The sequence below is a fragment of the Mus caroli genome, chromosome 17 (assembly GCF_900094665.2).
Source record: "Mus caroli chromosome 17, CAROLI_EIJ_v1.1, whole genome shotgun sequence".
Classification (NCBI taxonomy): Eukaryota; Metazoa; Chordata; class Mammalia; order Rodentia; family Muridae; genus Mus; species Mus caroli.
Genome location: NC_034586.1, coordinates 4,898,651 through 4,911,574, shown reverse-complemented (window position 1 = coordinate 4,911,574; position 12,924 = coordinate 4,898,651). Strand labels below are relative to the sequence as shown.

Below are 12,924 nucleotides of genomic sequence, written 5' to 3'. Positions count from 1 at the left end.
TGAGCCACCATGTGGTTGCTGGGATTTGAACTCATGACCTTTGGAAGAGTAGTCAGTGCTCTTACCCGCTGAGCCATCTCTCCAGCCCCCCTCACTTCATTTCTGTTGGCTCTCTACTACTGGGCATGGGGCAGCCTACCATAAAGAGTGTTTTGTTTCCCCAGTGAGACTGCCTCAGAAAAGACTGAATTTCTCATTTGTCAGTGGCCATCACTTGGAGATAGCTTCTGGGTAAGGCGTGGGAGCTTGTGTCTGCTTATCTCAGCTCTAGGGCTCATTCTGGTGCAGACCAGTGCAGACCCTGTGCACGCTGCCTCTGTCTCTAAGTTTGTATGTACACCACCAGCCCTACTGGGTCCCCGAAGCCCTGATTCCTTGGTGTCCTCCATCCCCTCTGGCTCTCACACTCAAGGGGAGAGGTGTGATGGAGACATCCCTTGTAGGGCTGAGGATTCCCAGGTCTCTCACTCCCTGTGTATGGTCTGGCTGTGGGTCTCTGTGTTTGTTCCCGTCTGCTGCAGGGCAGGGGAGTATCTCTGATGATAAGAAAGTAATGTGCTGGTCTGCTTCCCTGACCTGGGGGCTCGCAGGGAGTCCCTGGTATGATTTTAATACACCCATGTGCCCTAGTCTCAACTCTCCTACGGTTTTTGTACAACACGTTCCACCAATAGTAGACAGAAAGGCTCTTGTCTTCATCACCAAAAGTGCTGTTGCAAATTGCGTGGTAAAGTGTGTTTCTGGAAATCTGGAACACAGGCAGATCGTAGCACCAGTCCTCAGCCAGAAACTGTAAGTCCCCACCACCGCCCTCTGATTTTTTTTTTTTAATCCAAAATGTAGCATGCACTCATTCTTCCAAAACAATAGTGAGAACACACTGAAAATAACAAGGCTGAGCAGCACCAGTTTTGATCCGTTCAGTTCCTGAAAGGTGCTGTTCCACTGCTCACCAGCAGGGGGTGCGACACTCACAGCAGACGCCAGCAGCCTGAGTTTGACTCAGCACTAGGAAGGGCTGTGCAGAGGGGAAGTTTCTGTCTCGGTGACCAGTGAGGGCCAGGCATTGGATTATGTTGAGGAAGGTGAAATTTAAAAGCTGCCGCTCGCTCACCGGAAGGAAGAGAACCTTCCTGGAGTACGCCAAGCATCTCAGCAATGCTGGCTTTGACCCTTTTTTAGGATTAGAAGATATTTGTCCGATTTATTTTCTAACCCAGGAGGATTACAAATAAATTTACTTCTGGTAGCTTACACGCACATTAACAGCGTCTCCTAGCCGCTAATTTGAGCTGGAAAAGCCACTAATTTGCTTTTTAAAACTTCATTGAGGGGGGGGGTGTCGAGGGAATTGGGAGGGGCGTCGTTTTACCTGTATCTGTAAGAGGCCTTAAGACCTATCAAGGCCTCAACAATCTTTACCATCACTGCAAATTCCCAGTCTTAATATCCCTGTCTCTATCTATACGCTAGAAATGAGGGTGACCATATCAACAGTACAACCAAAGGAGGAAACACAGACGAAGTCTGCAGTCCGCAGGCAGGGCTCAATCTGTGTGTGTGTGTGTGTGTCTCACTTCCTCCCAACAACAGTCACAGAGACCAGTGGTGTTGTTATCACACTTCTGCAGGTGAGAGGAGCCCAAGGTCATTAGCAAAGGGTGACATGAAAGCCAGGCACAGAAGCTGGGGACTGGTGAGATGGCTCAGAGGTTAAGAGCACTGAATCCTCTTCCAGAGGACCTGAGTTCAAATCCCATAGCTACAGTGTAAGAAAGCAAGCAAGCCAGTCAGGCATGACCCTCCCAAGGCAGCTCCTGGCCATATCTCATGATGTAGACACTCAAATCGGCTACGGGTAGATCCCCAGGGTTGCACAAGAAAGCATCCGTCCCTTTTTGGGTCATAAGTTGTCTTTTACATGCTGACACTCCACATCTTTCTATACCTAGATATTTATAGAAAAACCTATACCTAGGTATATAGGCACATGTAAAGAAATTTTGGTATAGAAAGGGGCATATACAGGAAGGTATATACATGGGAGAGATATATTTATTTACCATAGAAGAAATTCTATTGTTTTTTTCAGGTATAAAATGTGTAAGAAAATTCATTTCTCCCACATTAGCTCATCTCCACTGTGTGTGCCCCCGCACACACAGTCACACACACACACACACACACACTTCTAATTAGCTGCCTTGTCATGCAGCCCCTCTGTGACCCACACTTCATATTCTGTGTGGACCTGAGACAGTGCTGGCTGAGTCACAAGACTATCTGCTCCTGGCAACTGAATACCAGCTCTTGCTTTACAGCTTGGTGGCAGGAGACTGTATGATGGGGAGAGGGAGCACTACCCTATTCACAGTGTTATTCCCCACACAAACAAGACGTGCACTCCAGAAGGAGGATACTAACACCCAAGCCTCTTGCCCCTCACAACTCAAGCAGCATGGTTTAAGGATTCTGTTTCCTGTACCCTAGTGCAGACCCACCGAATACGAACCTCTAGGGTGTGAACACATGGGCCTGCATCATCTAAAAGCAGCCAGCCTCTGGTTGAGACCAGTCCAGAAGGATTTTTGTTTTGTTTTGTATTGTTTTTATTTTGAGACATGGTTTCTCTGTGTAGCCCTGGCTGCCCCAGAACTCACTCTGTAGACCAGGCTGGTCTCAAACTTAGAGATCCTTCTGATTCTGCCTCCTGAGTGCTGGGATCAAAGGTGTGCGCCACCACATTGGCATTGACGGTGGCTCAGGATGCAAAGCAAAGATGTGTCCACCTCTGTGGGAATTCCCTGGGCATGCTAGCATGTGCGTGGAAACTTCTCCCAGTGTCATAGGAGCAGCAGCAGAAATGGAGTCCCAAACGCTCTATGGCTCCTACTGACTAGGGTGGAAAGAACAAACACTGGCTGTAACATGAGAGAGTGCAGGAGGACCCTTTGGGGTGACTCTTGCTGAAGAGAAAGGTAGGCATGTGGTAGATTCAGCAGAACAACCAGGCATGATAAGGTAGGAAAGGATGCTGAGTCTGGCAGTCCACATGTGTACCTGTTCTGGAGAGTTTCTGAAGGTTAGGCCAAGTCAAGAGCCAACTGAGGACAAGTGGTAGAAATGTGTGTGCCTGTCATTGTCCTAGTATCCCAAGAAGGAGGACAGATGGTGCCTAGAGGCCAGGGCGAGTATCAGAGCCTTCCACATTTATGATCCTGGAGAAACTATCTGCCCATTTAAATTAGTATGAAGACCTACTTTGTTCGATGAGATGAATTCTTCAAATTATAGTCTGTCATAGTCAACAGGGTTTCTATGACAAAGTGCCAGAGACCGTGCCATTTATAAACAACACATGTTTACCCTCACAGCCTAGGGATTGGAAATAAGGGCTCCAGCATGGCTGGAGTCTGGTGAGGACCCTCTGTCAGGTCACAGAGCACTGAATTGTCTCTGTTCTTACAAAATACAAATCGAGAGAGCTGTCTGGGCCCCCTTCTATAGGGGGATGAATCCCACTCACAGGGCTCATGAGGGCTGCCTCAAAGGCTCCATCAAACACCATCCAACCGGGGCTTCGGATTTCAACATGGGAATTTTGTAGACAGTCTATAAAGGTAGAGGTATCAAAGTCTGGCTGTGGAAAAGAAGTTAAGTAGAAGTTGTCCTTGGCTTACCTTTTCCCTCTTCCATCCCAAGGGTCAGAACCATCTTGGTCCTTCACATTCCTGTGAGCCACTGACAAACCCAATAACTCACTTCACTCTGGCATGGAAATGGCCACATGGGCAGTCGGTTACCCCTGTCAGGTGTTAAGTTTGCACCATGCTAATAGGAAGAGCTCTGGCTGGGGAGATGGCAGGTCCCCTAGCTGGGAAATACTCAAGAGTGCTTGGTCAGCCTTCAAGTCACATGCACTAAATCCTATGTATCATAGGACCAGAAATTGGTATTTTGACAGGAAAAAAAATGTTTTCTTCTCTCCCCCCCCCATAGTCCCCTTCCCACCTATCCGCCCCCAAATACCAAAGTACATCATCGTGAACTGGCAGTGCGCAGAAGGCGATGCTCTGCCCCATCTCTCAGGCTAAGCACAGACGATTCTTTATCATAATAAACATTTTGCTCACCTGGCTTAATCCGGCTATGTGCAATAAAGCCCGCACATGTGCGCACACACCCTGAGCCGGAGACTTTGATGCCAGGGTGTTGTGTCAGAGACTCATTACAAAGCCTCCACACAAGCTGGTTCATCTCAGTATCTCTGAGGCCGATCAGCGCCGCCCATGTTCCTGCACACTGTGATTAGCCTAAGCCAATTAGAATGCGTGCAGACAGAGGGGAGTGTGGGGAAGCCTGAGATTGCAGTTGACAGTTGCGCACACATGCATACTGTCATCTGTAAGTGATCCAGGGAATTGCTTGTGGCGTATGTATTTGGTTTATTTATTTATTTTAAGCACCATGCAAAGTTAATAGGCTTCATTATAACATTTTCTCCCAGTCAGATTTTTTTTTTTTTTTTTTTTTTGATCCTCCATCTCCCTCCACTCCGCCCTCATTCTTCCTGCCCTGCCTTGTTCCCTTTCAGGACACCTGCTCTCTTACCTTCCCTGTTCCTCAGAACCGCCCCACCACCCACACCCATTCCCGTACCAACTCTGCCCTGTCCCCGTGGCTTCTTCTCCAGCCTGGCCTGTTTGGAGATCTGTGTAACTGTTGTGTTTGGCCATCCTTCGGTGGGTTTTGGAAATTCTACTACAATTTAACTGAAGACCTTGTCTCTTCCTTTTGACGTTCATGTTTTGGGTCCTTTGCTTTGGGCTCCTAGATCTCTTACATGCATGGCTCATGCTTGTTTTTATTTATATGTACATAACTGTTCCTGTCCTTTGTCCTCCATCTCTGATTTTTTTCTTCTCCCATGTGGTCTTACCTGTTAACTTTGTAGTGTTATTTATTTGATGGATTTCTTCTCTCGTTTCCAGAATTTTTACTTGGGGTCTTATCAGTGTCTCAATTTCCAGTTGAGTTTTTCTTCAGCTGTGTTAGCTGGTTTTAGGTGAACTCAGTACAAGTTAGAGTTATCGGAGAGGAATGCAGGACCACCGAGAAGAAGCCTCCGTAAGACTGGTGTGTATGCACGTGCATGAGTCTTGATTAATGATGTAGGAGGCCCCATCCCATGGGGAGCAGTGCCACCCCTGGAAAGGTGGTCCTGGGTTCTATAAGAAAGCAGGCTGAGCAAGCCATCAGGAGCAAGTCAGTAAGCAGCCCGCTCCATGACCTCTGCATCAGCCCGTGCCTCCAGGATCCTACCCTGTGTGAGTTCTTTTGGTTTTCATTTCATTTCGTTTTGTTTTGTTTTGAGACTCGGTTTCTCTGTGTAGCCCTGACTGTCCTGAAACTCACTTTGTAGACCAGGCTGGCCTGGAACCCAGAGATCCGCCTGCCTCTGCCTCCTGAGTGCTGGGATTAAAGGCATGTGCGGACACTGTGGTGGATCTGTCTGAGTTCTTGTCCTGACTTCCCTCAGTGGTAAACTGTGATATGAAACTCTGAGCTGAAATAAACTCCTTCCTATTTGTTTTTAGTCATGGTGTTTTATCACAGAAATAGAAATCCTAACTTAAGCCCTTTTTTTTTTTTTTTTTTTTTTTTTTTTTTTTTTTTTTTTTTGAGACAGGGTTTCTCTGTATAGCCCTAGCTGGAACTGTAGACCAGGCTGGCCTGGAACCCAGAAATTCGCCACCTCTGCCTCTGAGTGCTGGGATTAAAGGCCTGCATCAACACTGCCCCGCCCCTTTCCTCACTCTTAACTTGTTTGTCTTTATGTGAGTCCTTTGGAAATTTCTTCTCTAGGAATTTTGTCTCCTGCTACTTTGTAGGGAGTATGTCATGGTATCTGGAGGCCTCTCTGTGTAGTGTGTGTGTGTGTGTGTGTGTGTGTAATGCTCAGTGTGTACTGACCAAAATTAGTAAGCCCCACCAGCCAAAGGATCAGGTAACCTCCTGAAATGCTGGGAGTTGTAGTTGCAAACCCCAGCTGCCCAAGCCCTAGATGACTTCCTGGAATGCAAGGAGCTGTATTTCTTAGAAAGTAACAGAGCCACACGGGAAAGTACGGTGACCTTCGGGTTTGTCCTTATAAGCGCCTGCAAAATACGTCTCTGGCCACTCTGCTGGAAATTGCTGGGAATTGTCCTTGTCAAAGTCCATCTTGATCAGCATTTAATAAAGCCCACTTCGAGTGGTGGAACTGGGTTTTCTCCGGCGAATCTCAGGATTAACACAGTGCTAGGGAGATGCGGGCCCCAGATACAGCTCCGGGTCCCATCCCGCAGCAACCCAGAGAACCTGTAGCCGGGATCCCTGACCTCACCACAGAAAAGAGCTTCGGGGTACGTGAGCATCAAGCAGGTTCGAGTTTAACAGGAAGGACGTTTCACGGAGACTTAAGCGCTGGGGTTAATAGACAGACAGACAGACAAGACAAGACAGACATCGAAAGGGGACCACACACCTGGGAGCAGGCGTGTGGGCTTCTCCAGAGCCAGGTCTGTTGAGGGGCCGCATGTTCTGAAGTTACACCTCAAAGGGTTGCTAAGAAGCCTTACTTTTTCATTACATGAGATCATGGGGTGGTTCCAAACTGGCTTGCATTACAGCTGATAAAGTAAATTCCTGGGTCATTTGGGGTGCAGGGGACACTAAGATGTTTTGACTGTAAACAAAGCCTTGTTTGTGAGATCGCGGGGGTGGGGGGGTGGGAATGTCTGGCATAGGAGTAAGGCAGTCCTTGTAGGTCACAAGGGCCCAGCCTCAGGCATGAATCGCGGTTATTTATGAAATAAAAAACAAACAATTTGCTCACTAGAAAATAAATACCTCTGCGGAAGAGGCACGTCTTTATCACCCGTCCCTTGAGCTGCCATCTGAGGATCTTCACTATACCTCCCCATGTCCTCTGAATTTTCTCTACCTTTCCAACTTGCTTTGGAATGAGAAAAGAACGTGTGGGGAGGGTTGAGCGGGTTAAAAGAAGAGCTGTCTGCTGAGTGAGAGAGGAAGCATTGCAGTTGGAGACGCAAGACCGGAAGACGTGGCTGGAGAAATATAAAATAAGGAAGATATTTGTAGGTGAACACACAGACACTTAACAAAGTACAGTACAGGAGTGTGAATAATTTAAAATTACTCAAATTTACTTTAATAATTAATGTAATTGCAAACTATAATTAATTATAATAATACTTAATAATGATAAATAATTTAAACTTAATTTAAAAATCAAAATAATTTTAAAATTAGGAAATACAGAAAAACATAGGGGAAAAACTAATTCACTGGAAAGCTGCCCTTAGTGCCTCTTCCTCAGTGAGATCATAGTGCCCCCTTCCCCTCAGTGCCCGTCTCCACGGGGTGCTGGGGAGGACTGAGGATCTCAGCAATTCAGGCTGGTTGTGGGTGTCTCTCCAGGTAGGATTTCTGAACCTAGACCAGTCTCTTCCAGAATCTACCTTGCCTCTCGCCCAGCAACTTGCATTCTTGCCCCTGATGAATCGGGCGTTGGCCTCTCCAGGGGCAGGGTCTTCTCTGGCTTCGGCTCTGAAGAGTTATGGAGGACCTGCCCACATGAGCAGCTCTGTGCGCCACCAGCCTCCAACTTCCCCAGCTGGCTTGGCTGGCTTGTAATTCTGCTGTGTAGCTCACCCCTGGCAATGGTGGCAATTTTCCCCTGGCAGGCTGCCTCCCATCCAGGTTTCCTGGCTACATTTTGTGCTCCACACTCTCACACCTACCCCACTTGGATCTGCTCTGTGTGTTTGCTTTCCAGTAGCCCAGGCTGCTCCTGTGAACGGTTCACTGAGGGAGAAAGTTACTTCTGATTAGCAGGGCAGCTGTGGCCTCCACCCTGGTGGAGCAGCAGTAATAGACTTCTGGATCTATTACGACAAGTTCCCTGGCATGCAGCAAATGAATGTGGCCTGTCAGGAAGTTGGCAGGAGCTGATTGGCCTAGTGGTACAGCAACCATTGTCCTCTGTCTGCCTGTCTGTCTGTGCATCCACTCAGATGCAGCTTTTAACCTGTCATCCTAGCTGCAAGTTTAAAATATATATATTTTTTACATTTACTTACTTAATTTTGTGTGTGCGAATGTTTTACCTGCCTATGCATTATATGTGTGCCTGTTACAAAGGCAGCCAGAAAAAAGTGCTGTCTCCTCTGGGACTGGAATTGTAGATGGTTATGAACTATCATGTGAGTGCAGGGACTCAAACCAGGATCCTCTGGTGCGCTAAGCCGTTTCTCCAGCCCCTGAGTCTTTTCTAATGATTCTACCAGGAGAGAGTTAGATAAATGGCTTAGGCATGACAAAGCAGAAATGCTTATTCCCAGTGAGAAACTGAAGGTAGCTCGTGTCTTGGTTCTTCATGCTTGTATTTCTCAAATTTTGTACAATTCGCGTGTATTTTGAGGTGAAGAAGTTTGGAACATTTTTTAAATATCAATCACAGTCTTGCAGCAACATCAGAAATACGAAGTGAAGAGTTTTAACTCATTATAAGCTGACTTTGTGCACTTACAAGACTGGTTTTTTAACCTGTTCAATGCAAATAAATACATATAATATAAGACAAGCAATATAGAACAGCTCCTACTCTAAAGGGGATTGCAGAAAATTTATTGTGAGTCACATATGAGTGGTCAAGGCCAGGAATGGCAATCCTGGGTGCCCTCTGTGACTTGCGCTGCTATAGAAAAGTCTGCCTGTACCTTTCTAGTCGTAGGTCAAAAGTAGGGCATAGTGGCACACCCCAGTGATCCCAGGCCTGGGGAAGTATAGACAGGTGAATCGGGAGTACCAGGCCAGAGTCAGCTACGGAGTGAGTGAAGCCAATGTAGACTATGTGAGACCCTGTCTCAAAAACAAAAGAAAGAAATATGTGTGATGAGTCGATTCATGGACCAGCTATGTTGGTAGAAACCTCAGATCGGCAAGTTATGTTAATGTGGGAAGTCTCCGATACCATTTTTAAATGCTGTCTTACAACACGCTTAGCTCTGGGCTTGGTGAAAGTCAGTAGTCTGCTAAGAATACATTCCAAAGATTCTATCAATGTCACAGAGTTCAAATCTACGAGGGAAAGGCCATAGACTCAATTCAAGTTATAATTAAATGAATTTATTAATTACTGCCAGCGGGACCACAGTCATAGTGAAGGCGTGCTGTGCACAGAGGAAAGAGCACAGTTACCTCAGTTCCTCCCCCAGACCCCCAATGCCCAGCTGAGTGAGAAACTGTCCCTCCCATTCCCTGTTGCATACCAACAAGCAGGTTTTACAAAAGCTGGAGCAACCAGTAATGGTAATTCTCTCAGGAAGGTATTTACGATCCTGGGGAGGGGGCCGGGAGTCACAGCTGCCAGGAACTCATCTTTTAGGAATTTAGAATGGGTGTGTCAAACAAAAAGGAGTTTTCTTTTAGCCATCACAACTAAATATTCATAAGCTGGGTCAGATACCGAGACCGGTAATAACAGGTTATTAAGGAGACTGACAACAGCCCAAGATCACTGCGGCTGAGTCTTCCATATTCTGTCTCTTTATAACCAAAAGGCTCTGGTTAGCCTGTCAGCCTGCATAATCTCTATCACTGTGGCTTTGCGGGAGACTTAAGTCCATATGTCTATAGCCAGTCACATATATTACTATGAAACTGCATAGATAGCTTAATTTTTACACTGTAATATATAACGGAGACACATGTGTACAACCACCCACTTTGGGAAACAGGTTCATGCCCTCTCCTAGATCCCCAGTTCAAAACAACTAATGGTGGATTTACTTTGTTCACAGTCTAAAGGGATGAAGGTCGCTGTCAGCTTCCTTTGTCCTTTTCCCCACCTCTGCCCAGTCCAGGCCCCGGGCTCATGGGATGATATCATTCACATTCATCTTGGGCCTGCCTTCCTCAGCTAAACCTCAGTGGAAACACCCTTGTGTACATACTCAGGTGTATCTCCTAGGTCATTCTAAAGCCAGTCAAAGTTGACAGTGACGAAGTGAACGGCTACTCACGTCACCGGGCCTTAGGACCACACGTGCCTCAGACTGACTGAAGACATGTTAAAGTTAAAATGCATGTTGGGTACCAGTCCTCATCAGCCATGGCTTCATCACCAGGCTCCCATCTATAGGATGTGCCAGAGCTAAAGGAAGCTTGCAGGGACCTAGGGTTCAGCAATCAAGCTGATTCTGCTCTAGTCTAACAAATCACACAAGTCCCTTCTCCCTTCAGGATGTTAGCAGATGTTAACAGAAATGGGTCGACACCAATGACCAGCCCTTGGCCATCTCACCTTGGTCCCAGCCACGACCATCATGGAAGCATCTCTTGTGCTCCCGTGTCTCATGGGGTCCTATTCCAAATGACTGTCACTTACTCAGCTAAAACCGAGTCCCCTCCCGGTACCCAGGAACCAAGCCAAGGGCTGGAATCATAAGGATGACTCAAACATGACCTTGGTCTGCAAGGGCTCACTTTCTGCTGCAAAGACAGAAACATAAATATCAAGGTCCTTACAAAAGCCGCAAAAGGCTGCAACTTAGAAATAAATACCGTTTCCTTCATAGAGCTTCATTCATAAAGACTGGGCGCTTTAACAGCTAAAGGGGGATTGATCTTTCAAGTTTGATTCCTCTTACTTTCGGCCTCAATGGGAACCCAACCTCACTGTGAAAATGGGATGGGGGTTGCTAGCCACGGGGGAAGGGCTGGGGTGGGGGGCGTGCTAAGACTCAGCTTCTGATCATAGGCAACCAAGTACTTCTTATGTCACCTCTGCTGGCAGGGGACAGGCCCCAGCAGGGCGGGGCTCTCAAGCCCAGTGTCTCACTGCTGGAAACTTGCCAATGAGTACCTGTGCATGGGGCTGGCAGCCTTCAGGTCTATAAGATTGTTGCATTTAGTTAGCACCAATGCTACCGAGTAGCCCTGGAAATATTTCTCTTTAACCATTATTCAGGTTAATAAAATGACTCACGTGTTTGTATTAAAGAAAAAGATAAATAAATAAGTGCCATAGAGGTCAAGGTGGAGGGACTCTATTTGGAGTAACATTTTGAGATACAGTTCTAAATCACAACACTTTTATACTAAAAACAAAAATGACCAGCTCTGTCTCTACGCGGGCCAGCCAGTTCTTGAAGTAAGCGGAAAGTGAGCGGGCATCTGACCGACTCGACAGGTGTGGAATGAAGCACCCATCTGCACTGGCTCCTCTGGAGTCCCTTCTTCAGCTGAGGACGGCCTAGTCGGTTTTCAACAGGATTGGGTGTTCAACATATGAATTTTGGGGCATGGGGAAGGCAGTCACCCCATAGCAGGCAGCTAAGAGTCAAGGATGATCTATCTGGTCCTTGACAACATGAATGTGATAGCAAAGGCATCGAGGCTTCTGATATTATAGACCGTGAAGGACCTGAAGTTATCAGCCAACCACACATGCTCATTGTAAGGAGCATGTGACATGGCCCCCCAGCACGCAGCACCCCGTGTTTTATATTTCCATCTGAGAGAACTCAGAGAGAATGAGGAGTCCTGGCCAATGTCTTACATCTGAGTGGATTTGAACCCAGGCAGCTGCTCGCAAAGCCCAAGGTCCTAATTTCTGCTGTCACCAACTCCTGGAAGCCCTTGCTTTCTCTCCCATGCCTTCTGGGATAGCACCCACTTAGCAGGGTCAAGAAAGAAGGAGAAGAAGATGCAAGGGGGAGTTGAGAAGTGAAGACTGTAGAATCCCAGGCTCCCCCACTTACATAACAGTGTCCAGCCTCCATCAGTGCCTCAGAGACGACAGCTAGTGTGTTCAGTTCACACTCAAGAGGCACGTGGAAGTGTTTATCACTTGCCTACAGATTAAGCACTTGCTACATATTATTTATTACAATCACATAAAATTCTCAGAACAGAGAGCTCTATACTATAAAATTGAGCAATCTTTTCTGAGCCATCCTTCTTAGCTCATAAGCATATGCCACATGCCAAAACCACAGTGCCCACGCATGCCCAGTGGCTGTCCGGCACTTGTCAAACAAGTTAACATTTGAGCTTGCCCAAAGGCACGTTCATTTCTGAGAAGTGTCTTCACTTCACTTTAAGGAACACAGACTTCAATCCCGATAATGAAGTCTTAAGTCTAAGCTTCTTTTGTCTCTTCCAACCCAGGCCTACAGGGTGGACAAAAGAGCCGCTGAGCAAGCTCGCTGGGAGGAGGCCTCCAAGGAAACCATCAAGAAGACCACCAAGCCTTGTCCTCGCTGCAACGTGCCAATTGAAAAAAACGGTGAGTGTGAGCCGAGGCAAGAGCTAGGATAGTGCTGAGGCCTCCTGCATGGGGGCCTCGGATGGCAGTCAGGGCTTCTGGAGGGGTGCACAGCCTGAGGCCATCTAGGCAGAGTGTGAGCACCTATACTCCAGCACGAAAAGTCTCAACCTCCTGAACCCTCATCCCACTCAAACTAACCTGGTTTCTTCCCAGACATTTGGGATGCTCTCTCATGCTGCATGCTGTGAAGCAGGCCGCAGTAGCAGTTTCCAAGGTGGTTTCTATGGGGATGAAATTCCACCCTTAGGCTGGAAGCTGAGGTGGTGGTAAATGAAACTTTCTGGTGAGATGGTGGCCAGCAGTGGGTGACATCATCAGGCCTCAGTCCAGGGCCAGTGAAGGGAGAAGACACACAAGATACACTGGTGGCCCTTGTTACAAATGACATCTGGCACTAGGCATCCGATGAGTTATCCACTGTTTTTTTTTTTTTTTTTTTTTTAAAGATTTATTTATTTATTATATGTAAGTACACTGTAGCTGTCTTTGTCTTCAGACGCACCAGAAGAGGGCATCAGATCTCATTA

The 12,924-nt window shown here is 47.0% G+C and overlaps 1 protein-coding gene across 3 annotated transcripts in view; it reads left to right on the top strand.

The window, feature by feature from the left end:
- Prkn (parkin RBR E3 ubiquitin protein ligase) overlaps positions 1-12,924 on the top strand; it is a 1,182,118-nt gene that overhangs the window by 1,156,448 nt on the left and 12,746 nt on the right. For all 3 annotated transcript variants that reach the window (XM_021186390.2, XM_029471043.1, XM_021186389.2), the window contains one exon: positions 12,238-12,355. In XM_021186390.2, the coding sequence (XP_021042049.1) occupies positions 12,238-12,355 (118 nt within the window). The remainder of the gene's footprint in view (positions 1-12,237; positions 12,356-12,924) is intronic.